The sequence below is a fragment of the Hyperolius riggenbachi genome, chromosome 1 (assembly GCF_040937935.1).
Source record: "Hyperolius riggenbachi isolate aHypRig1 chromosome 1, aHypRig1.pri, whole genome shotgun sequence".
NCBI classification, from domain to species: domain Eukaryota; kingdom Metazoa; phylum Chordata; class Amphibia; order Anura; family Hyperoliidae; genus Hyperolius; species Hyperolius riggenbachi.
Window position 1 is genome coordinate 457,445,765 of NC_090646.1, and position 26,224 is coordinate 457,471,988.

Consider the following 26,224-nt stretch of genomic DNA (forward strand, 5'->3'; position numbering starts at 1 on the left):
CATTGCACTGTGTTTCAAATACTACTATTGATTATTTAAAGGGAACCCAAGGTTCATAAAGGGGTATTTTCCTAAAGAGAAGGAAGCCTCAGGATTCTATTGAGGCTTCCCTCCATGTTCTGCTGTCCCTAATTACTCAGCACTGCCCCCCTCCACATCAGGGCAGCAGCCCTTTCCTGTTACAAGCATGGCCACGCATGAGCAGTAGCACCCTCCTCCCCTCTGCCTCTGAAATCTCTTGCTAGTAACCTCCTCCTCCTCCTGCCCAGACTGAGCTGCCATAAGCCCTTGCTACTAAGGCTTAGAGTGCCAAGGCACTCTGGAGAAGCTGTGGGCGATGGTTGTTTAGTTTATAGGTAATTAGAGTAAACTATATGAAAGGAACACAATTATGCAATGAGTAAAAGTTTATCTCGGATCCACTTTAAGGTATTCAAACTGCACAAGGTTGCCAATAACAAACCACTACCTACAATGCTCTAAATGTCAACACTAAAGATCCAAAATCATGATTTATTTATTTAGGGCCCTTTAGGGCAATTTCCACTAGCTGTGATTGCACCGTATAGCTGTCTGGAGCGGAACGCAATTGCGACGAGAATTGAACAAGCCGACGTTGCGTTCTGGTAAAAATGGCATGCACTACTGAGGAATAAGCTCTGCAATTTACATGTAAATTGTGGTGCTCTACCAATCAGCCAAACGGCTGCGATCCACTCTTTAAAGCGGATCGCAGGCAGTGGAAAAGGGCCCTAATACACTGTTAGTAAGTGGAGAGGATATTGTTGTGTAAATGCACCTGGGTTGGCTTTTAGTGTTCAGCCATCTAATTCATGGCCTCATTTCCAGTATATGCATGCTCATGGATTAGTATAGGTTGGTGCTTAGTACTTAGATAGTCTGACAATTCTAGTGATCACTATGCAATATATCATAACTGACAGGAACCTGAAGTCTATTTAATTGAAATCATATATATTTTAAGCATTGAATGTCACAGACATATCTTTGAAGGCTTAATGTAATGGCTTTAAAGATAATACATCAGAAGCCAGAGATCTGCCAAGAGTACAAGGTGGTATTGGCAAAGTTACAATAGGATAATACAGCAATCAACCTAGCTTGCACTGAAACTCATAACCTTCCAGGGGAAAGTCTCAGTCTACTTACTTAAAGGGGCCCCCTGAGCAGTAAGAAAAAAGGAAATCCGGACTTACCTGGGGCTTCCTCAAGCTCGCAAGGTCTCCTGGCGTCCCCTGGGTCTTGCTGGTGGCTTTGGTAATCTGGCGACTTCGGCTGAAGCCTGGCTTGTGCACCCCCCGCAAATTGCCCTGCACATGAGCAGTTCTCTAAAGAGTGAACCACGCATGCACAGGACTCTTGCAACGGCCGGCATGATGATGCTCATGCGCAACTTCAGCCGAAGTCGCCAGATTACCGGAGCCGCCAGCAGGACTGTGACTGGGACCCAGAGGATGTTGGGAGACCTTGTGTGCTATGGGGCTGGAGGAAGCCCAAGTAAGTCCATATTTTAATTTTAGCTGTCTGCTCAGGGTCCCTTTAAGCTACCTTAGCAGCACAGTCCAGGCAGAGCATCTCAAAAATAGCACACAATACTCAATAATCCAGGTTGTTTTTAGGAATCGCATATTGTATGTAATCCAATTATATCCACACCAGAATGGAGAATTTATGCAAATCAAGCCCACACTTACAGAAAAACAATACAATATCCATCACGCTCAAACTCATGTCAATTAACATGAAACTCTAAAAAAAAAAAAAAAAAGCTTCAAAGCAAACCTGAAGTGAAAATAAAAACGTTCTAAAAAAGATGAAGCGCTCTATAGTGCATTATCCAAATGTAGGTGTGGGCGTGGTGATGGATCAGCGTGAGTAATTATGCCATACGCACGCTGATCCATCACCACGCCCACACCTACAGCGGGACTGCTCTCCCGGACATCGGAGAACGCGCTACCGGCCACAGCGCGTTGTCGCCTTCCTGCCTATGTGTGTAGCGGTGGATTATACCGCTGAGAAGCGAGTTGTCATTCTACATCTTGTAAGTAGAATTTTTATTTGCGAATAAACTACCCTTTGGATAATGCACTATAGAGCGCTTCATCTTTTTTAGAACGTTTTCCTTTGCCAATTTCCATTGGAGCAGCACAGTGCACCGAGTCAAAGGAGTTTCCACAATAGCCGGTTATCCCCAGGATAGGAGCGCAAGGTTTTGGAACATTTCTGAAGTGAAAATAAACCTATGATATAATGAATTGTATGTGTAGTACAGCTAAGAAATAGAACATTAGTAGCAAAGAAAAGAGTCTTATATTGTTTTCCAGTACAGGAAGAGTTAAAAAACTTCAGGTGTTATCTATGCAAAAGAGCTTCTGTGAGCTCTCCAACCCACTGCGTTGAATACAGTCCTGTTTTCTGAAGCACTTACACAAACATGAAACAGTGAAAGGCAGCTAGAGATAAGGTTTAACTGCAGGAAAGTTCAAAGGGTCATTATTTCTGCTTTGTTTTATAGTTTAAAAGAGTTTTCTTTTTAAAACTGCAACTGTGACAGTATGATGCAATGTTATTTAAAAAAGCTACATATTTTTTTTAAATATAAGACAATCTGGAATATAAGACACACTGAGATTTAGAGGGCAAAAAATGGGAAAAATACATATACTAAACCTGCTGCATCCATGTTCCAGGAGCATCTTGTAGATGTTATCCCCAATCTTTGTCCTCCTGTGTCCCCATGTGTCCTCCTGTGTCCCCTTCTGTCCACCATGTGTTCCCTTCTGTCCCCATGCGTCCTCCTTTGCTCCCCCTGTGTGTCCAACTGTATCCTCCTTTGCCAACTTATGTCCCCCTGTGTCCTCCTCCAGTCCCTCTGTGTCCCCCGTGTCCTCCTTTGCCCCTGTGTGTCCCCTCCTGTCCCCCTGTGTAGTCCTCCGGTCCCCCTGTGTGGTCCTCTTCTGTTCCCCTGTGTGGTCCCCCGGTCTTACTTTGTGTCCCCTGTGTGATCCTCTAATCCCCCACATGTCTCCTCTGCTCCTCCTGTGTAAAAACAATTAGCAGTATTGTCTTACCTCATCCAGCGGCCAGCACAGACCTCTCATTACTGGCGCTGCTACTCTAGTGACATCTTCTGCTGGCCACGTCATCGGCAGAAACAGTCACTAGGTGGAGCCATGCAGGAGAGAAGATGTCTGCACTCGCAGCTGGAATTGCTGGATGAGGCGCAACACTGCCGCTAATTTACACAGAAGGAGCGGAGAAGACATGCGGGGGGGGGGCGGAGAATGAGACAGGGGGATACAGGGAGTACCCGATGTTACGCCGGGTTGCCAGTTCCTATCGGTGGGTTGGGAACTCCCTGTATCTGGAATATAGGACGCAGGTACTTTTTCTCCCCATTTTTGGAAGAGAAAAAGATCGTCTTATATTCTGAAAAATACAGTTTATAACTGAAAATAAAATATGAGACTTCTTTGCTACTAATGTGTATTCCTTATCCATACTTTACATACAATTCATTATATCATAAGTTTATTTTAGCTTCAGGCTTGCTTTAAAGTATTGTTATCAAATGTAGGTTAAGCTGAAAAAAGTCACATTCATTAATCAAGTTCAGCCCCATATGACGTAAATTGAAATTCTGAAAAAAAAAGAAAGAAAACAAATGTAAAGTTAAAAACAACATACGTCTCTGTCACAAAGAACTTGATGCATCAGCATGTTATTATAAAGAACTGTTATTTCTCCACATCCACCACCAATCAGATTCACATATACAGACAGCTGTTTGCTTGAGGGATGAAGGTAAGAATACAGTATCCTGATATCAGGTAAATGTATTTCCAACATGTATAGTCTCACACAGAAAAAAAATAATTAAAAGTTACTAGGGAAATAATAATAAAATGTACTCAACCAAACATTAATCAATTTTCAGTCTCTTGGTTCAATGTAATAAGATGTGACATAATCAATAGTAACCCCCACAGTAACCAATAAAGCATCAACTGTAAAAGTCTGACTTCACTCATTCATAGATTCAAAATCAGATTTCTGACCATTTCATAAGCAGAAGATCAATATATTCCTTGTTCAATCATAACCAATGGTTGTTATTATGGTAACTTGACAATACTCATTGTATTACTTTTAATTAATGTTTATAAAAATGTTGCAGTAATATAGATGTAAATTATTTAAGAGACTGTATTATTTTTTAATTTGTGTCTTATCTGCTTATTAGGTTTAGAATGAAAAATAAAAAATCACAAATATCTTCATTTATTTTAAAAGAAGGAAAATTTTAAATATCCTCAATAAAAATGCGAAGAGATTTATCTGTTGGGTTGATGGGAAGCTTTGAAAGCCTTGTTTTACTGTGGTGTAGAAAAGATAAGGCCTTCATTAGTAACTTTTATGGTCATATCCCATCATATTCCATCTCTGTCTCCTTTTCAAACACTAACCTTCCCTCCTTTTAACCCCCCACTTCTATCCTTACCTTCCCCACTTGACTCATAACACCAATCTCTTCCCTCTGCACTTCGAACAGTAACCTACCACCTTGCCATTGTCACAATACGAGTTGAAAAATCTTCTTTTTTTAAAAAAATGTACTTTTATGTATTCCTAATTGTACCCAAATATCAAGTCCACCCTATAAATAGACATAATGCAATGGTGGTACTTTTGATGGTACTTTTATGTGTTCCTAAAAGTACCCAAATATCAGGTCCATTCTATAAATAGACATAATGCAAAGGTGGTATTATTACATAAGTTCATTCAGTATTTTAATTAAAATAGCAAGAACAGTAGTCAATGGCCACTGTTTGCTTGTGCAGCTGGACCTAACTTGCCAGGTAATTTTTAATCTGTGACTCTGGCAGTTCAAGACACACGCCTTACCATAAGACAGTACTGGGAGTTGCATGATGTCATCACTAGCCTGGGATTCTGTAGTTCCAGCCCCTTAAGAGGGTCAGTTAGTGATGATAAACTTACATCTACAATTCAGAAGAAACTGAAGCATGTAAACACATTATTTATAGCACCACTATTATGTGGCTATTCAAGGAATGAGTTTTCTACCAGGTGATATTAAAGAATTCATAGAGATCCACAATGAAGGGGGAAACATTATCAAATTGCATCTGTGGATTTTTATGGTTTCCTGCAAAACATGTACTATTGGTGGGCCGTGAGGACAGGATTGGGGAACACTGTACTTCTTGACCCAATTCAGCATTTAATAGACCATTATTTTAATTTAAATATGAATGAAAAAGAAGGGGACACAATGAAGGCACAAAGGGTGTACAGGGAGACAGATAAGGCACAGGGGGGACACTGGAGGCACAGGGGGACACAAAGGGCTTGATTCACAAAGCGGTGCTAACCTACTTAGCACGTCTAAAGTCTTTAGACGTGCTAACCATGGTGCTAAGTAGGTTAATCAATTGAGAAATCCGGTGCTAACCTACTTAGCACCCTGGTTAGCATGTCTAAAGACTTTAGACGTGCTATGTAGGCTAGCACCGCTTTGTGAATCAAGCCCAAAGAAGGCACAGGGGACAGAGGTAGCACATAGTCCTGACTAACATCCAAATCCAAATTAAGAACAAGCCTACAGTCCCTATCTCCTTCGTTAACTGGGGCTGCTTGTAGTTAGAATGAGGAAGCAGGTGAGTGTTGTTGAAGAGGACATTTCTATTAATCTAAAAATTCATGTTTTTAAAATTAAAATTGCTATTTATTTAAAAAGATGTTATATTACAAACACGTATATAAAATCAAGCATGGCTCTAAGCTCTCCACTGTTCTCAGTGTTCTCCAGCCTTGGTGAATCTTAGTAAATCATGCCTTACATGTTAATATGAGATAATTTCAACTCCACCAAGTACATTTTATTCTGTCATAATTTATGATCAGTTCATCCTGACCATGAACTCATTTTTATTTTATTTCATTTTAGTTTACATTGACCTCATCAAGTTCACTTCTCTATTACAATGTCAGACAATAGACATCACTTAGTAAAGCAGAGTTACATAGTCACAAATGAGGCTGATGAAAACTAAAACTGCCATTATGAAGCGTAATGTTGAATTGCTGTCTGTTGTGATGACAGCACATCAGGTATACTGAACAGGCATAAAACGTCCTGCAATAAAAAGGAAAGATTGAGATTGCTTAAATATTTTAATACCTGGACTCTGCTCTGTTGTGATCACAGTCGTCGTTATAATAGTTGATGTGGTGGTGTCTTGGTTTTCCAAATCATTATCTGCAAAATGTGTCCTAAAAGGTTCATCTGCCTGCAGAGAAGTGTTTATGTCTGGCACGGATAATTTTGCAAAATCCTGATTATGTGGCATTGAAGGCTGTAATGTATATGGGGTCAGCTGTAAAGGGTGGCGAGCCATCGAACTGGTGTGTCTTCTTCTGTTTATCCACAATGGAAACTCTGGTATATGTTCCTTCACCTCTCTCGTTTCGGAGGATAGATCTTTTAGTACAGTAGACTTGTCTGATGATAATGATGACAAAGATGATGAAGATAAAATGCTGGCACCTGAATGCAGCAGTCTTTCAGAGACCGTTGGGATGACTTGTGGCCTCAAACGTTTCCTTGCTATATTTAATTGCCTTAAAGATGGAGGTTTTTTCCTAGTTGGCATGGTTTGATTATCTTCAAAATCTGGAGTGGAGCTTGGGGCTTGCAGCATCTGTTTCTGGAGTGACGCTTCACTTTCTGTATTTGAGTCTAACAGCTCTTCCCCAGAGTGAGGGGCACTTTGTGATCCCATGTCCTTCAACTGGGAATTCTCTTTCCCAATCCTGTTACTGGCTAGTTCCACTTGGAGGACCTCCAATACACTGGTTGGCATGGGGTTCTGCTTGGCACTGCCATCTATAGAAGAGGGAAAAAATCCACATGGGTTCAATATTTAGCACATATTTTATATTCCAATATACATACAATATACATATACACATATATAGTTGTGTGCAATAATCCCAAGCCTGACTCGGGATAGCTGTCGGGTAGTATGCAGACACAGCCCAGAATGGCAATGTTTCTAGCTCACCTCTCCCGGGATTCAGATGCCGGCAGCCATTCTTGTTCCAGTCCTCGGAGGCGCTCTAGGGAGATTGCTTCTGTCGTCATGACGACAAACGGTGTGAGGTCGCCGTATGTCGTCATGACGACAGAAGCAATCTCCCTACAGAGGTACAGTGCCACCTGGAGGATGGAGGGAGAATTGCATTGCTGGATCCCAGAGAGGTGAGTCTGTGCAGGAGCTGCCGCAGATGTCACTGCAGTATGATTTTGTCCTGCTTTTAGGGTCTAAAAACTCGTGAAAAAATGTCACCGCTTTTCCCCTTTAAAATCCATAAATAATCATACCGCAAGGGAGATTAAGGTCAAAACTTTCAGGCACCTTTGTAACATTTTAAACAATATTAAAGGACCACTATCAAGAAAATTTGTGAAGGTTAAAATACATACATGTGAAATATACATTTCTACCAGAGTAGAATGCACTGCAAATTCTAATTTCCTATGTTGCTGTCACATACAGTAGGTATCAAAAAGCTGACAGATCTGACAAATTTTGGATTAGTCCATCTCCTCATTGGGGATTCCCATCATTATCTTTACAAAAAACCCTCCTTGGAAAGGATGTATACAAAGATGTCAGCCAGCTTCCCTACTTATTTGCACCCTATGTTGGCAGTTGTACTGAGAAACTGCAGTTCACTTCAGTAAGTGCTTTGACAATTAATAAATAAATGAAAATCCCTTATGAGGAGATGGACTCAGGCCTGGTCTGCCCATGATGCCAGTAAGGTGACTTCCTCAGGCAGCAGAAATCTGGGGGCAGCACCTGGCAGAAATAGGAAGTGAAGAGAGTGAAGAGAGTGCCTGGCCAACCTATACTGGGGCAACTCTACCTGGCTAACGCATACTGGGGAAACTGTACCTAGCTACCAATACTGGGGGCGCCTATACCTGGCCACCTACCTATACTGAGAGTGTTTTTTGGGGGGGCTCACTGCAGCTATAACGTGCGGTGCAAACTGAAACTGTCGGGTGCTGTGTGATTATGCCAATTGGGGGGGGGGGGGTGTCTTCACAAGTTTGCCTCAGGCAGCAAAAAGTCTAGAACTGGCACTGGATGGATTAGTCCAAAACCTGCCAGATCTGTTAGATTTTTCCTACCTACTGTGATAGCAACATAGGAATAATTTAATTAATAGTTCATTTTAATGTGGGAGAAATGTACATGTATATTTTTTTTTGCAATAGTTGTCCTTTTGATGTCATGATCTATGTACACTTCCCCATGTGTACAAACACAATTTACATCTACTTCAAATCCTGTATGGACATAAATTAACAAGTCACATAGTTCAGGTATTATATAGGAATTCAAAACTTCAAATGAGAAACATTACAATGAGGTAGCACTAAAAGTGTGTCATTTTTGCTTCCATCATGTAAGAGGATACATACTACTGACCTGGCCAATGGTCTGAGTAACAGCTCAATGGCCATGCAGGGAGATTATTATTATTATTATTATTATTTTTTACTTATAAAGCACTGACATTTTCCATACATAGTACAAAACAAATATTGGTGAACCTAAATACATGAGAAGTTCAAGACTCTGTACAGTCATGTCATCCAGTAATACAAGTACATACATATTTAATATGTGGATTGAGATATCACTAAAATTGGTACACGTTTAAATGGCAAATTACAGCAAAATAAAAAACAATAGGAGGAGGGCCCTGCCCTTGCGAGCTTACAATCTAGAGGGCAGTGGGGGGGAAGCAAGCATAGGGTATGGAGCAGTGAACTTCCAGTGCTACCTATATCAAATTATAGGCTTGTCTGAATCACAAGATATTCTTATAATCAGTCAAAATGCTGAATGAATACATTTAACAAATTGTTTAACATGAACCAGGGACTTGAAATAACACAATTTTCTGCTCCACCACAATATCCCTAAAAAGGTCAGAGGAACTATCTGTAGTTATGGAGATTCTAAAAGCAGCACAAAAGCAACTAGTGAGGCTGACTTAACACAGTCAATGTCTCTATGATCATGGCATACAAAGCTATAGTAAAGTGGGGGAATGAAATGTATATACTGAGCACGGCCCATCCAATTTCAGTTCAATAGTGTAAATAATGAGATAGGTAGCAATGTACCTCAATCGTCAGCAATCAGTTACATTAGTTGTACTAACTACACAGCCTATTGTCTCAGCGATCAATTCTGCTTCCTGAATCGGGATCTCCGTTTTGACTTTCAAATGGAAATGTCTGTGGGCAGGGTTATTCAGATACTTCTATATGCTGCATGCACATCAGCACGCACAAATAGTAAGGAAAACAGAATGCATACTGCTAGAAAATAACAGTTGGAATGTGGACATCTTTTTATTGATATTAGCCCCCCCCCCCCACACACACACACACTTTCTATAGTAAGAACTAGTAACGTTATATAGTAACTGAAGGAAAATAATAATCATTTGAGCACTTTTTCCATTGTTGTAAATTTGAATTTTTTGGATGCAGTTGCATTTTGCAACATTTTGATGTGTCTGCATTCTGAAGGCTTATACACACGTGCAACCTAATGCACAACCAACTGCACAACATGACCAACCACGCAACCATGTTGTTAACCTGACAACTACGTACACACGCCAACCAACTAAACAACCAACTCGCTTAAATACTATGCACGCAAGCTAAATGACAGACTTCACAACATTTCCGCAATCAAAAACAACAAAGTTGTTCAAAAGACTTGTACACACATTCCACAATGCCTGATAGTCGGTCACATTGATCCACTGGTTGGATCTGGCGAACAACCTGTTATCAGTTGGTCATCTGCTTCTTGTCAGCTGTTCACACACCCAACTTATCTTCCAACAGAAACGTTTGGAAGATAGTTGGACAGATTGTTGGTAGATGTGTATGAGCCTTGAGACAGGGAAATAAATTCAGTTGGCTATTGTGGGAAATCAGATGCAATGTGGACACGAGCTTATCAACATTTGTTTGCTATTAGAATTAAGGTGCGCACACATGCAAATAACTTAAAGAGACTCTGTTACAAAAAATGTATCCTGTTTTCTACCATCCTACAAGTTCTTAAACCTATTCTAATGTGCTCTGGCTTACTGCAGCATTTTCTACTATCACTGTCTCTGTAATAAATCAATGTATCTTTCCCCTGTCGGACTTGTCGCCCTGTGTCTGGAAGGCTTCCAACTTTTCAGTGTTGATCTGCTATGCACGCCCCCCTCCAGGCCCCTCTATGCACACTCCCTTGTGTGTGTGTTATTTACATTAGCCAACTTTTCTCTGCTCTCTTATCTTTTACAAGCTGGATAAATCCTCTGTTGTTAAAGGAGTCACATGCTGAGGAATTACAGACACGGGCAGAGCTGTCTGCAGGAAGAAACAATCAGCCTGTAACTCTTCAGTGGGTGAGAGCTGCAGGGGAAAGAAACACACAAATGATCTCTTGAGATTCAAAAGGCCTGCTTGAGTATGGATGTATGTTCTATGTGTGGACATACTGTACATCAACCTACTTCCTGTTTTGGTGGCCATTTTGTTTGTTTATAAACAAACTTTTTAAAACTGTTTTTGACTACTTTTAATGTGGCGGGAGTGGCGAAATTGTGACAGAGGGTAATAGGAGATGTCCCCTAACGCACTGGTATGTTTACTTTTGTGCGATTTTAACAATACAGATTCTCTTTAAGACTTGATCCCTTGGACGACAGTTTGGGTCAAAGTGCTGTGTAGACACACTGTTAGCCTAGAAGCTGTCAACTTATCATGTTGTTATGGAAGCAGGATGATTGCATATCGCACAACAGCGGATGACGGAGCAGCACAAATGAAGTGAGGTGAGTAGAGAACAATGGGCTCAATGCTTCTAAGTGATGCATCAGGACCACTGTACACACAATAGATTCTTAGCAGAGGAGGGCCTTGACAGGCCGCATTGGCTGAGAACCCTCTAACGTGTGTGTAAGGCTAATTTTCCAATATTTGAAAACTCTTTGCTTAGCTATACTTTCCTTCACAAAAGAAGGAAAAGTTCCTCCGTCTGTATAAGCAGTACCACAGAGAAAAATGCCAATAAGTCAAATGCCCTTATTTCATTCACCTTTTCTCCTATGTTTTCTTCTACGGGACATTTTTACACCTCACCCTCATTAATAAAATACATTTTAAGCCACCAGCAAGCAACAAAATACTCAAAATACTGCAATAAACGTTTTGGTACTTTTTCAGTTGCAGAACACTGAAAAGTTATTTCAAACAGAAGATGCGAAATTATCTCCTAGGAGAAAACTGGAGAAAAAGTAAATTCAATATGTGCCATAAAGTCAGTTAGTGTAAGTTTAAACAACCACAATTGCTTCTTCAAGGACAACTTTAGAGAGAAGATGGATGCTGACTTAATTATTTCCTTTTAAGCAATACCAGTTGCCTGGCAGCCCTGCTGATCTATTTTGCTGCATTAGTGTTTGAATCCCAGCAGAAAAAAAGTTTGTGGTTAATCTTGTCAGATCTGACAATAACACCGGATCTGCATGCTTGGTCGGGGTCTATGGCTAAAAGTATTAGAGGCAGAAGATCAGCAGAATAGCCAGGTAACTGGTATTGCTTAAAAGAAAATAAATATGGCAGCCTCCTTGCTTCAGCTGTCCTTTAAGTTTCATCCTTTCTGAAGCACATTAGATCTCCCTGCCAAGAAACCTTTGTTCCTGCTATAATGGAGTGACATTCCTTAGAACACATTACTGTAAAGTGTTTTTGTCTATCAGCTGCCCAGTAAAGGACTGATTAAGCTTCATATCATGTGATGCAAACGTATTCCTGTCCATTCATTATAAACAGTAATCATGTTAATTAGACCAGAGGTAAACCTCCTGGGTAGGTGGAGCCATACTGTTGGCAAGTTAATACACTTGTAACTAACCTTGTGTAACATTTTATATTTAGATACACAGTGCGTACAGTATATAACTAATGTACAGCCGCAAGCTTCTTCAGAAGTAATCTTCATTTTCCTCCATTATTTCTCACCATTAATCTGCAATTATCTTTGATTCATTTTCCAGAATCCTTCTATATAAATAGTAGAAGTAGCAATCATCCTTATCATCCATCTATCACCCATTCATCATCATCGCTATCATCGTCATCTTTATAGTACTAATAGTAGTAATAGCCGTATGTTATCTGGTACTTATGTGTTATACCATCTAGCAAATTTGATTGCCTGCTATTTACTTCCGTTAAAGTGTTATTCCCCACTTTGCTGGAATCATTGTCCCCTTGCACGCTTGCTTTGCTTGCTGGGATGTGGGCTCGGCCCCCGCTTTGCTGAGACAACTTTTTACTCTAACTCTATTTCGACTTAGATAGTGGACATTGCACACCGGACCCCTCACCCGCTAGCTTCACTTGTTTCAAGCTGCAATAAGTTGAGTTGCTGGGTTAGTGCTGCTTTCTGTGCTAGACACATAATTAATCCCTGCTGTGCCAGTAAGATGGTGCTGAACAATATCTGGTTGGCACAGACGGTCCATTATACTTATTATCTATTAACTCTCTAAGTCTCTGTTGGAAGATACTTTTTGGTCCAAGGAAGAACAAAAATCTTTTAATACTAAAGGCCTGAGGAAGGGCACTCACCCGAAACAAACTAGTGTCATTGTCTAGAAAAGTATTTCTACTACACCAAGCCAGAATTTGAAATAATATTGATCTCAGGAGGATGTGATTGTTGATTTGCTTAGACCACATTTGTGATCTTCTTGAAGACTAACCGATTGGATAGTCTTAATTGTTTTTAGCAAGGAATATTTTGTATCTTGTGCAAATACAGATTTGAACTCTTTTTCGAACTGCTAAACATTGTGGTGGTATCTTAAAAGAAATATATAATCCCTGCTAAAATTATCTAGTGCTGCTGGCAGCCAGGTGCTGTGGGCACCCCTCATTCAACACCACAAAGCTCAAGAATCAGATTTCCAAAAAAGACAGTAAATATCTTTAAAACAAGGGACAGTCAAAATCGGTAGATGGTATAATATCTGCGGGTGTCACCGCACTCATCCACACACGTGGCATACGGAACTCCGGGCTGGCGTTCTTCGTAAGGGAAGTCCTTGGCACGGTGGAGGTAACAGCATAATGCTCCAAAGCAAGTTACCAGGACCCTGATGTGCGGACCAGCGGAGATATCTCTGATTGCAAATCCCTACTAATATGGGTGAGATCTAATCCTCCCTGTTTTGATCAAGTGGTCGATCATTCCAGTTCCTTAGACATAACGGTGAACTGAATCCCTTGGGAAAAACGAAGTTCAAGTAAGAAGAAGGGGGCCCCCCATATTGAGACAATTGGGCACAAGTGTGTGTGTGTGTATGAGTGCGCGGACGTCTGTTCAAACGGAAGGGAAATTGTTATTTCTGGCCAGATACAGTTTTGTTTTCCATGGTACTATGAAGATATTTGATCTTTCTTGAGACGCAGCCAGCGTCATATATGCAATCCGCAGTTACTATTGTTTTTATGGGGGTTCTTATGGGAATTGTTGATTTGTGACATATATCTATGATTGAGGATCAGTGTCTTTTAATAATATTTTGATACATTTAAATAAACTTGGTATACTTTATGAGGCTGTGTAACCGTTTAATGAATTCAGTTTAGTTTATGCAGATGGTATAATATGCAAGAACCTCACCTGTGAGACAGAACAAAGGTACACATTGGCACTGAATTTATTATGTGCTGATAATGGATCTCCAGTCATCGGGTTGAATCTTAATGCAGAATTATAGCAGTAAGAGAAATGCATATCTTTGATCATTTCAGCGTGACAGTGAGAAGCCATACCTAGTGTATGTGGTGTAAATTAACATTCACCAGTGCAGTTACTTCTATACTGTACATTAGCTGATTACTCTCTGAACTTGATATAAATTAGTATTAATTCACAGTGCTCCTGTATGAATTCTAAGACTGATAAAAGATATGCGGCCGCCTTGATAAAAGATGTGCTCTTTTTTTCACTTTGCTATGAATGAATTGATATTTATATTTATGAAGTATTATTATTAATAAGGCATTCATTTTTAACTGTACTGACATAAATCTAATATTTATGCTTTGCTTTTTTGTTGTTACCTTTATTTACAGATTGGATGCATTTTATATTTCCAAACCAGCAAACAAAGATAACCGTATTTCCTGAGGTAATTGTGTGATATCCCTCAAAGACACACTCCAAGTACAAATATTTTCCTATTTCTGTGTGGGGAGTCAGTTGGAAAGTTTGATATTGACTGTGTAGAATCCCCTTGATTAGCTGATGTAAAATAAATCCCATGAAAAACAGCTGGATTTTTGGCAAGTCCACATCATAGGCCATGGCCTAAGGCACCAGATGAATAAACTGGACAAGGGGTGACTGAGGGCAATAAGCAGTGGCACGGTGTGAGCACAATGCAAATACCTGGTGGCCGGCATGAATAGCCGGCTGCCAACTATTTGCATTGTGCACAAACGCTGCACTGCATTGTGCACACACACACACACACACACCTACTGAAGATGAGTGAAGGCATGTCACTAGCTGTACTCACAGGAGTTTACAAGCTAATCCCTGCCATCATGTCACTAGCTGTGCTCAGAGGAGATTACAATGCAATTCCTGCCGTCAATCATGATGCTGGGGGGAGAGTGTGTTGTTGTTTTTTCTTTGGGGGGGGGGGGGAGGCTATACAATAAGCATGGGGTGCAGATTACACACATGCATTCTATAACTCACAACAAGTACAAATCATGACATAAAAGGAAAAAGGGTCAAAACCAGTGAAGCTACTAAATTTGGGAACAGCGCATATAATACACGCACGCACACACACACACACATATTCTGTATGTATTAGTCCCTGCACAATAAGGAGATAGTTAAAGGACCTTCATGAACCAGTCCTTTGTTTCTTTGTTCTCTCCTTTAGTTGTATGTGGAAAAAAAACCCACAAGAGCATTAAAGCATTTTTTTCCCCTCGAAATCCATTAGCAACAATAACAACTAACATGGATTAGTAATTGTCAGCAAATTATCAAGAAACGCTCAAAACAATTTACACGTGTCTAAAAGCAAAATTAAAAGCTGCTGTGCTCATCATAGAATAATTACACAGCAGCAATTAGTTACAGAATGCACCTAAACAGCTAATGCAATGTGACCTACTAGTTCCATGGAAAACACTATATTGTGAAGTTTCCGAACAAACTAAATACATGAAGAAACAGCTGTACGGGCACTGATAAAATAAATAGAACATATAATTTGGGTATAATATGCCGTACATACGCTTGAATAACTGCTTATGAGCAATACAGGCTATCACACTCCAGTGAATATACCTCATACCAGGCCGTAATTCCTTTTTTATTGTGCTGATTTTTTTCAAGTTCATAATAATAAGAAATACATTTGCCTCATTCTGTGAAATACATTTGCCACATACTGGAATAAAAGTCAATCTAGTTCCTTCTAGAAAACACATGCATATATTTACCTTTTATTTAACCTAATTGCTGGAAACTCGACTGCATACTTTAATATAGTCAGTATTTAGTGTAGCAGTCTCTCCGTGTAAAGCTATGAATACTATTTAATTATTAAAGTATCCTTATGTTTTTGGTTATTACCCTTTCTTCCCTCCAAATGCCAGAATTAGTTTTATTAAATAAAGTACCTTAATCTGCTCAAGGATAAGTATACTTAACTCTGTATACTGCAAAAATGAAATGAAATAATCATATTTACCTCGTTCAAATAGTTCTGGAAAACCCAGAGCAAAAATGCAATTTAAAAAGCCCACAGTTCAAAACACACTAACCACAAATATCAGCTCAAGTAAACAGAGATTACCGTATATACTCGCATATAAGCCGACCCGCATATAAGCCGACCCCCCAACTTTTACCTAAAAAAAACTGGGAAAAATGATTGACCCCCATATAAGCCGGGGGTAGGAAATGCTGGATTGGTGCAGGCCGCGTGATCCCCCCAGTGTGTCCCAGTATAGCTAGTATAGTGCCCAGTATGGGTAGGTAGTGCCCCAGTATAGCTAGTATAGTGCCCAGTATAGCTAGTGTAGTGCCCCAGTATAGCTAGTATAGTGCCCAGTATAGCTAGTATAGTGCCCCAGTATTGGTAGGTAGTGCCCCAGTAGAGCTAGTATAGTGCCCAGTATAGCTAGTATAGTGCCCAGTATAGCCAGTATAGTGTCCAGTATAGCCAGTATAGTGCCCAGTATAGCTAGTATAGTGCCCAGTATAGCAAGTATAGTGCCCAGTTTAGCCAGTATAGTGCCCAATATAGCCAGTATAGTGCCCAATATAACCAGTATAGTGCCCAATATAGCCAGTATAGTGCCCAATATAGCCAGTATAGTGCCCAGTATAGCCAGTATAGTGCCCAGTATAGCTAGTATAGAGCCCAGTATAGCCAGTATAGTGCCCAGTATAGCTAGGAAACTGCCCAGTATAGCCAGTATAGTGTCCAGTATAGCCAGTATAGTGCCCAGTATAGTGCCCAGTATAGCAAGTATAGTGCCCAGTATAGCCAGTATAGTGCCCAGTATAGCCAGCATAGTGCCCAGTATAGCCAGTATAGTGCCCAGTATAGCCAGTATAATGCCCACTATAGCTAGTAAAGTGTCCAGTATAGCCAGTAAAGTGTCCAGTATAGCAAGTATAGTGCCCCAGCTTAGCCAGTATAGTGCCCAGTTTAGCCAGTATAGTGCCCAGTATAGTGATTTCCCCGTCCGCCCGCCCGCAGCTCCCTCTGCGGCCGCCGCTGCTATTACCACTTCAGCCGGCGGCCGCTTCCTCTACTCCGGGTGCCCCTCTCGCTCTGCTCGCCGTGTATCACAGCAGCACGCCCGGCGCTGCTGCTGTGACGAGGCAGGAGAGAGCAGTTCCCCTGGTAACGGCGATGTGTATCGCCGTTACCAGGGGAACTGCCTCGTCACAGCAGCAGCGGCGGGCGCGCTGCTGTGATACACGGCGAGCAGAGCGAGAGGGGCACCCGGAGTAGAGGAAGCGGCCGCCGGCTGAAGAGGTAATAGCAGCGGCGGCCGCGGAGGGAGCTGCGGAGGGAGGGAGCGAGCGGGCGGGGGGCGCCGCGGACCACCACACTAGAGACTCGCATACAAGCCGACCCCCCAACTTTTGACCCCCTTTTTGGGGGTCAAAAATTCGGCTTGTATGCGAGTATATACGGTAGTGGTTGCTCATATCCATGGATATAAAGGTACATACACACCTCAGACGAAAATTGGTTTAAATGAACGCTGACCAACAATCAATTGGTGAAGGTTAACGTTCTTAAATGGCTGGTCTGTATACACACATGAACGATCCAAGAAAGAAAGTATTGACAGATACTGAAGTGACGTCTGAGGTGCACTTAACTGACACGATCAATATCTGTACAAACATGAGTTACAGTATTAGGAAAGATGGACTCAGGTATGTGAGCTGTACACTCCAAGATCATTATATGTCATTTAATTTACTGTATACACTCCCTTTGATGAATGATCATTGGTTGAAAAAAATCAAACAGAATGGATCACGGCAAACTACCACAATATTGGTCATTTGTTGCCGTCGGTGATGGATGGTTGTGCGCAGTTGCTTACCGAAAATTGGTCGAAAGCTTGTATATCTATCATTTTAATAGGGTTCAAACCGATATTTATCTAATGTGCATATGTAGCTTAAAGAGACTCAGAGCTAAGTTTTCCTTCCTAAGTTTTTTTTACTTACCCGGGGCTTCCTCGTGCCCTATATGCATGGATGTGTTCCTCGCCGTCCTCCTAAGCGCCTCCATTCAGCTGCAATCTCCCCCCTGTAAGCAGCTTAGTGACGTCTGTGGCAGACCTTTTGCGCATGTGCGAACCTTCTGCACAAGCACAGAAGACCTGTGTCCGACTGAGCCGCATACTGGGAGTTGACTGCGGCTGAACGGATGACTGCGGGAGGACGGCGAGAGACAGATCCATGCTTATGGGGCTGGCGGAAGCCCCAGGTAAGTAAAAAACAGCAGGAAGACTCATCTCTTAGTCTCTTTAACCTCTTGAGGACTGCAGGGCTAAACCTCCCTAGTGACCAGGCCATTTTTAGTAAAAAAAGGCCATTGCTGCTTTAAGGCCAAGCAGCAGGGCAGTGATCCCCCCCCCTTTTCTCCCCACCAAAAGAGCTCTCTGTTGGTGGGGTCTGATCGCTCCCCACATGTTTATTTTTTTTATAAATATTAGTGTTGGTTGTTTTTTTTTTTAAAACCCCTGTTTCTTTAAATACCCTCCCTCCCTTCCTCCCCCCAGCCAGCCAATCATGGCGATCAGCTCTCATAGGCTTCACCCTATGAGAGCCGATTGCTCTCTTGTCCCCCAGGGGGACAGCCGTGTTACATGGCTGTCCCCAGTGCAGCGCTGCTGCTGATCGCAGCGCTGCACCATGTAAATAGATGGCAATCACGCTGTCTAACAGTCTCCTGAGCGGCAATAGCCGCTCGGAGACTGAAGGCGGGGCGGAGCTCCGCGCCCCCAAGCAGGAGATGCGCGCGCAGCATGCACGCGATCTCCTGCAAAACAGAGCCCCAGGACTTTACGCCAATCACCCTTAGCCGGTCCTGGGGCTGCCGCCACGGCCACACCCATCGGCGTGACGCGGTCCGCAAGAGGTTAAAGCTGATCCTTGGAGCTGGTATCATGGCCATTATCATTCTGGGGTTCCTATGCTAATGAAGAGTGATGGTACATCAGTATTCTACACAAACCATGAACATGTTCCCAGTGAGATACATTTCTGAATTGCCAAAATACGTGAGAATGAAGCTACCTGAGGTGGACAACTGGCCAGAGTCCATAAACTTCATGGGGTGGGGTGCAGCTAACACCAGGGAGCAAGCACTAGCATAGTTTCCATGAATTTCTCCACCCTCCTGGCAAACAAAAAGAGGAAGGAACCTCTGTCTGGAATTTGACTGTGGCTAAAAATAATGTTTGAAAAATGTACAAAATGTACACTAAACAGTAAAGCTTTGTATGTAACAATAGACAATGCTATCCATATGCAATATGCAAAGCTGGAAGCCAGACCATATCAGATAGTAGTAAGGATTGTTTTTTTTTTTTCAGAATCACTTTGATCTGATCTGATATAACCTGAGTTTGAATTTCACACCACCACCTAATAGCAGGCTTTTTTTTTTTAACCTCCTTGCCGGTTATCCCGAGCTGAGCTCGGGGTAACCTGCCGCGGAGGATTCCTCAGGCCCTGCTGCACCGATTTACATAATTTTTTTTTTTTATATTTTTTTTTTATACATGCAGCTAGCACTTTTCTAGCTGCGTGTCACTTACGATCGCCGCCGCTCCGCTCCAATTCACCGCCGTGCGCAGCTAATTTTTAGAACGGCAGGGAGGTTAATAACTGAGTTCAGGTTTGCTGGACCACACAGGCTCTCCACCACTCACTGCTGGCATCCAACCTCTCAGGGTCAAAGTGACACGTGGCACATCAGACTAAAATAAACCAATAGCATCGAGTGATATTCTGCCTCTGTACACAGTTATTTGTAACTAATTAATATTTATTTGCATGGATAATTGGGCAGCTTGTATTTGACTCATATATACTGTATATAGTGTTCATCTCTGATTATCTATTCCCTACTGCAGTCTAATAAAGATAAAAGACTGTTTTGCTGGTATGTCCTTGCATGGCATAGAGCAATGGCAATGCACATTAGATTTTCCATGAACTATATATAGGAGCATAAAATGCACACGCAGCATATGCTGGGTTGAGTTTTATAGCATAACTGGGAAACACAAAACAAGATGATCTCAGCATTACTCTGGTTGTCTCTGTAGCTCTCTGTCTGTGTCAAACGGAGTACTAAAAATATGTATCTGGGTCACTAGTTCTTTAATAATGCTCAGCCATTGGTTGGGAAGAATGCAGACCTTTACTAAATGACTTAAGCTATAATGGATGAACACTGGAGGGCCATTCACATTGCTAGCATTGAAAAAAGAATAAATATACTTCTCCTTGCAGCCTTACAATTTTCATAAAATTCAGCTGCAAAAGATGCTATGTCACAATGCTTCACATGCCAGGCTATACCTCAAACCAATATCTGTTCATAAACATTTTATCTGCACACTATGTAATAACACAATATTCTCAGACTCAGGCTAGACAGTTAAAATCCAAGGCACACATGAATTTGGTTAATAATAAAGAAAAAAATGTATGTGGCAGTCCCAAGCTTGCAGTTCTGACATCTGCCAGAGGTGTCGCTGTCTGAGAATTCTGTGGGGCCAAAACAGACACAGCTCCCAACTGTCCGTTTTTTGAAGGGACAGTCCCTCTTTGGGAACCAAATCTATCCATGCCTTTGTCCCTCTTTCATGACAGATGTACAGATATATCTACTTTAAAGGGAAACTAAGATGGGAGATTTAAAAAAATTACACAATTTTCCTGGGAAAGATCTCCGGTGTGGGACATAATGCATAGGCACAGCACGGCCATGCGAATGCCCTCAGATTACTCACAGGGGCATAACAATAGACCCTGCAAGGGATGCAGCTGCAGGGGGTCCAGAAGCCACAGGGGGGCCCATCCTGAGATACTGAAAACTAAGGGCAAGGAGAGAAAAATCTTTCTGCTGTCAGCACAATTGTTCTAATGACTGCATCTGCTAAGCCACTGATAATGAATCATACAACGTTTTGTAGACAGAGATTTGCAAACAGTTCCTATTCAGTGTGCAGGGGGAGGGGGGGGGGGCATCCAAAGTTTTGCAGGGTGTCCCAGTGATTGCAGGGAGAGGGGGGCCCATCCAAAATTTTGCAGGGGGGGCCAGTGATTTCTAGTTACGCCCCTGGTTACTCTGACCAATTTTGTGTCATGGGCAAGAAAATGCTTCCTGCTATCACTGGAGTAGTGACAATAAAATGTAAAAAGAATACCTTTATTTAGCTTAGCAAGTTGCATTATTTTATAAACTGTCTTGCATTATGTACCAGGCAGAAGTGAGTTCCAGGACGGCCTTCATAGCAAATTACAGATTGCAACTTTCATCAACTGAGAGCAGGCTGAATAATGAAAATGGATTCCTGACCTGTTACTGAGCATGCTATTGATTATTGCATTCTACACATTGATCTTTCCCTTATATAATGAAGACCATTGATTGGATGTACAATGCTCTTGAAATGAAGGAAGCTCAAGCTACACTGAGGACTTCTAGGCACAGGAAGAACTAAGCAATGCGGAGTATAAAATAATATATACACAGTGTTATGCACTATAAACATCAAACGGCTAAGCAGTCTAAAAGGCTTATCACTAAATAACCATTCGTACATGAACTACTGTACATACATCTGGTTATTACATTTCTCCAGAATTTCAGAAAGAAAAAGAAATGTAATGAACATTTGTTTTAGAAAATCTTGTGATTACTGTGCTATCCGCTAGGCTCTGGTGTCATCACATTTCTCTTTTTAAAGTGGACCTGAACTCAGAACTTCCTTTCTGCTCTAAAAGATAGGCATCAGCATAATAACCTTTAGAGAAAAACAGTTCTTTGTTACAGCTGATACAAATACTGCAGTAAATCTGCAGTATGTCTACTTCCTGCTTTCATGGAAGCAGACATAGCGTTAACATGCTGTGTTTACAAATTAGCTGTTCTGCCGAGGCAGTAGATACACATTTTTATGTTCATTGTATGTGACTTAAAAACAAACCACTCAAATGGTTTAGTTGGTCAATTTTCACACTGAACACATTTGCATAAAATGAACATAATTTATTTCAGTTATAAATCATTTGCATATTATTGGCCATTCCTAAAATAAACCACTTGCAACTACTAAAAATTGAAAAAGTACAAAAAATAGGATAGAAAAGTATTATTAAAGTTATTCTTGAGTATTTCCATGCTTACTTGTGGCTTGATCTCTTACACACTCCGTACACACTGCAGCAGAAACTCGACCAAGGCAGCCAATAACGACCACCTCTGCCAACAATCCAGTATGTGTATGGCAGCCACCGACCCCTCTCGGTCACTCAGCCAGCGATCCATCCTGGCGGATCACTTTGACTGACCGACTGACCAATGGTTGAATGCATTGTTTTCCCACTTACCCTGCCCGCCGCACATGACATCAATCCTGCGCGGTTCCACCCCCGCATAGAGTAGAATACATCTCTGCACAGCTTCCCAGGTCCCGATGCCCGTTGGGTGACATTGATTGAGCATGTGTACAGGCCTTTAGAATGTATTTATGTATTGATAAAATATATAAATATCTCCTGTGAGAAAACACAGATAATAGGCATATTAGGAGAAATAACTATCAATGTTGGTGATGATGACATAAGATAGCTTATGAACCAAACTGAAGCAAGTGTTTTGTTACATTTCCTATCAATGTCGCCAGGAGGTCGATAGAATATGTTGCTGGTGCAAGGAGAAGCTAGTTCTCAACATAGCCAAAACCATTAAGATGATCTTCAAGATTAGAAAACAGGCCCATGCTGTGCTGGGTCCTCTGCTGGCAACAGATAAAAACTTCAGAGGGTCATTAAATCATTGGAGAGGATCATTGGTAAACTCCTTCTCCCACTTGACCTCCTCCACCACTTAAGGCTGAATTCCAGAGCACTGAGACAAGACAAGACACAGAACATTATTGTGGTTTTCTCCTAAAAGACTCAAAGCACTAGAGCTGCAGCCACTTAAGGCATGTTCCACAGATGAGCAGTATACTTAGAGAACCTTGCCCAAAGACTTCTTACTGTTTTACATACTGGCTTGAGCCAGGATTCGAACCCTGCTCAAAGGCTCAAATCCCATATTAAAGGTACTAGAAGTCCCTTTAATGTGGGATTTGAGCCCTACGCCTTTTAGTTTTCGATATTCGGCGGCCACAATTTGAATCGTTAAAATAGTGAAAACTAAAAGGCGTAGGGCGGCAGTTTATATATCGTTGGAAAGAGGAGAAAGAGAGCTTCAAAATGGTATGCATCGTTCCATAGTTTCTGCACTGCTCGGAGTCCCTTTAAATGCAACAGCCTTAGTAGTCAAATCCAGTATGCTATCACTGAAGATAGGGAGAAGGACCTCTCCCATCCGGCCAACCGATTCTTTAGCCAGCTCCCATCAGGGCAGAGGTTTCAGACCATCTCCACCAGGACTGCAAGGCACCAAACACATTCTTCCCCTAAGCTGGCAGACTCCTTAACTCACTCCATGCACCCACCCTCCCCCCTGATGTTGTTGTACTGTTTTTATTGCCATTGCTGTGCAGATCATCTGCTACTACTAATTATCATTATTATTATTATTATTATTTATTAGATTTATATAGCGCCAACATATTACGCAGCACTGTACAATAAATAGGATTACAGACAATGATAACTGGGGTGACAGAACAAGGTAACAGACCATAGATACAACAATACAGGTAATAGCAATAAGATATACCACACAATGCAGATAGTAGTACATACCAGATCATAAACTGGAGTGGTAGTGGTAAAAATTACCAGTTCCAAATTCTGGGTAAAGTGCACACAATTAAGTAAGATACACAAGGGGAGAGGGCCCTGCCAAAGGCTTACAATCTAGAGTACAATCATTGAGTTGTAATTGTCCTTGCCCCCTGCCAAAACTATTCTGGGTATGGCCTATTGTACTTGGTGAATAAAACCAATTATAATTCTGAATATAGTAAATGGAACCCATGTTTCTAGTAAGTGGGGAGTCAAATTTTCTAATTAACAGGAGGTAGACAGTGAGCAACTGTGAGAATTCAATCTGCTATCAGGTAAATGGCCAGACACTATGTCGAAAATCTGTATGGACAGGCGCACAGCTACAGGTAAAAATGGCTTTTGAGTCTGAATATTTCAGTTCCAAAGATAATACTTTTAATTTACGCTAATCATCATGATTGCTTTGAGACTTTGCTTTGTTCAGTTCTCAGTTTAGATGAGCTTCTAAACCATCATAGTCTATAATTATCTTTATTACAGCTAAGCAAATGGTCCAGAGCTTAGAGTGGAAACATCAGTAAGACAGTTGACAATTATTTTTACAGAAGACTGTTTGATTTAACTGTCAAGCACTGTGCAGTGCTATGACTTTGTGTTTGAGAAAGCAGTCTTGGGAGAGTGAGCCACTCCTGTCATAATAACAGCAGCAGCTTGATTGATAGAACAGAAGATATCTCAACAGCATGGATTCTTTATTTTACCCATTCATACAGCACTGATGTATTCCATATTACTTCACTAAGATTGCTCAAACACATCCAACACTGTTTGGGCCAGCTTACTAAGACATTTCTCACACTCATGCAGATGCAATCACTTAGGAACTAATTTTGGTTGGAGACCGTAACTGTTTTTTTTTGGATTACAAGAAAATAATAGAACATTCAGAAGGAAACAATATAAATGCAGGAAAACATACTCCATGCAAAAGGCGATCTTATTTGAAATCAACCCCAGGGGTGCAAGGTAAAAGAACTAATGACTGAGGTTACTTTCACACTTAGTGCGGTGCAATCATGCTGTGGCAGGAGAGCCTAAGGCAGGACAATCTCGCCGCACCATTCACATTACCCTGCGGCAGAGTGCAACAACAGGGTAATATGCATAGCTTCACCCCCGCTCATTGATGTTTGCAGTAGGTAGTGTCCCATATACACTGGGCAGTGTATATATAGAAGACTCCTGTATATACAGGGGAGCGTCCTGTAGTGGTGTTGTACAGTGTGTAGGCTGAAGATGAAAATGGTGGTGGTGCCGCTCTCTGGAAGCCACTGGATAGTGGTGCAAGTATCTGTATAGACAAGGGGTGGGGGGAATGGGAGGAGAGAGAGGAGAGCGCACTCAGAAGGGTAGCAGTTGTCCCTGGCAAGCCTGCCGGGGAATGATCTCACCTTTAGGACTGACTGACTAGCCCATATGGGTCTGTCAGCAGTCTAGCGTTGTCCCTCTCTATGCCGGGGACGCAGGCAGCAGTGGTGCTTTCAAAACGGATCGGTCACATCAGCTGATCTCCATAGATGGCCGCTCACTGGGTCTTGCTGGATGAAAAGCCTGGAGGCTATGTGTGCAAGTTTGTTAGCTGCACTCTGAACTCCCACTATGTGTGGGGATAGAGTGTGCTGCTGAAGGTTCCTGGAAGGTGCAGTGCATGCAGAAAGAATACACGGCAAAGTCCGTGTTTGGTTGAAAAAATAAGAAAATGTTTATTACGCAACGCGTTTCTGGAGAGAAGCTTTCTCCTTTCTTCAGGCGAAAAACATTTGCACAAGTGTTCAGTACATTTAAATACAATAAAACAGACTGTGATTGGTTAACAAAGGTAACAAGCTGGCCAATGCATGTGGGTATGCAAATACAAATCCCAAAATCCTTTGCAGTCTTGGAGGGAAAAAAGTCCAAGTTTAACTATGATAAAATCAAGTTAAAAAATAAAAATACTGAAGTTAAAAGGTATTGATAAATAATGGGTGGGAATTGTTTTATACATATATATATGAAAAATGTGATAAAATGTAAGAAATTAATTAAAAACACCATAACTGGCTTCATTGCAGTCTATAAAGGATATACAAATATATTGATCAGATTGTTAAGGTGCAATAAGCACACAGGTTCTCTAGGTGGCAGCAAGGCACCCAAACAAAAACAACAAAAAAAAAACAAAAAACAAAAAAAAAAAAAAAACACAAACACAAACGGTATAAACAACCACTGGGACTATTATGGATACTCTGTGGTTGGATTAATGAAAGTAACTTTAACCACTTAGCAACTTCTGCCACGCTTTTCTACGTCCTTGTTTACAAACACCTATAAACTCATGTAAATATTTGGTTCTGTTTTCTATTTTTAGAAAACTGAGTACATATAGCACCATCTTGTGGCCAAAAAGTAAAACTACTTCCAAATACATCATTATTCACTTACCATAGAAAAATTAAATACATTTTCATTATTTT

General features: G+C 41.3%; 1 protein-coding gene across 2 annotated transcripts in view; it reads right to left on the reverse strand.

The window, feature by feature from the left end:
- Window positions 1–26,224, reverse strand: part of SEZ6L (seizure related 6 homolog like) — a 575,113-nt gene that overhangs the window by 281,628 nt on the left and 267,261 nt on the right. For both annotated transcript variants that reach the window (XM_068238978.1, XM_068238971.1), the window contains exon 3: window positions 6,233–6,937. In XM_068238978.1, the coding sequence (XP_068095079.1) occupies window positions 6,233–6,937 (705 nt within the window). The remainder of the gene's footprint in view (window positions 1–6,232; window positions 6,938–26,224) is intronic.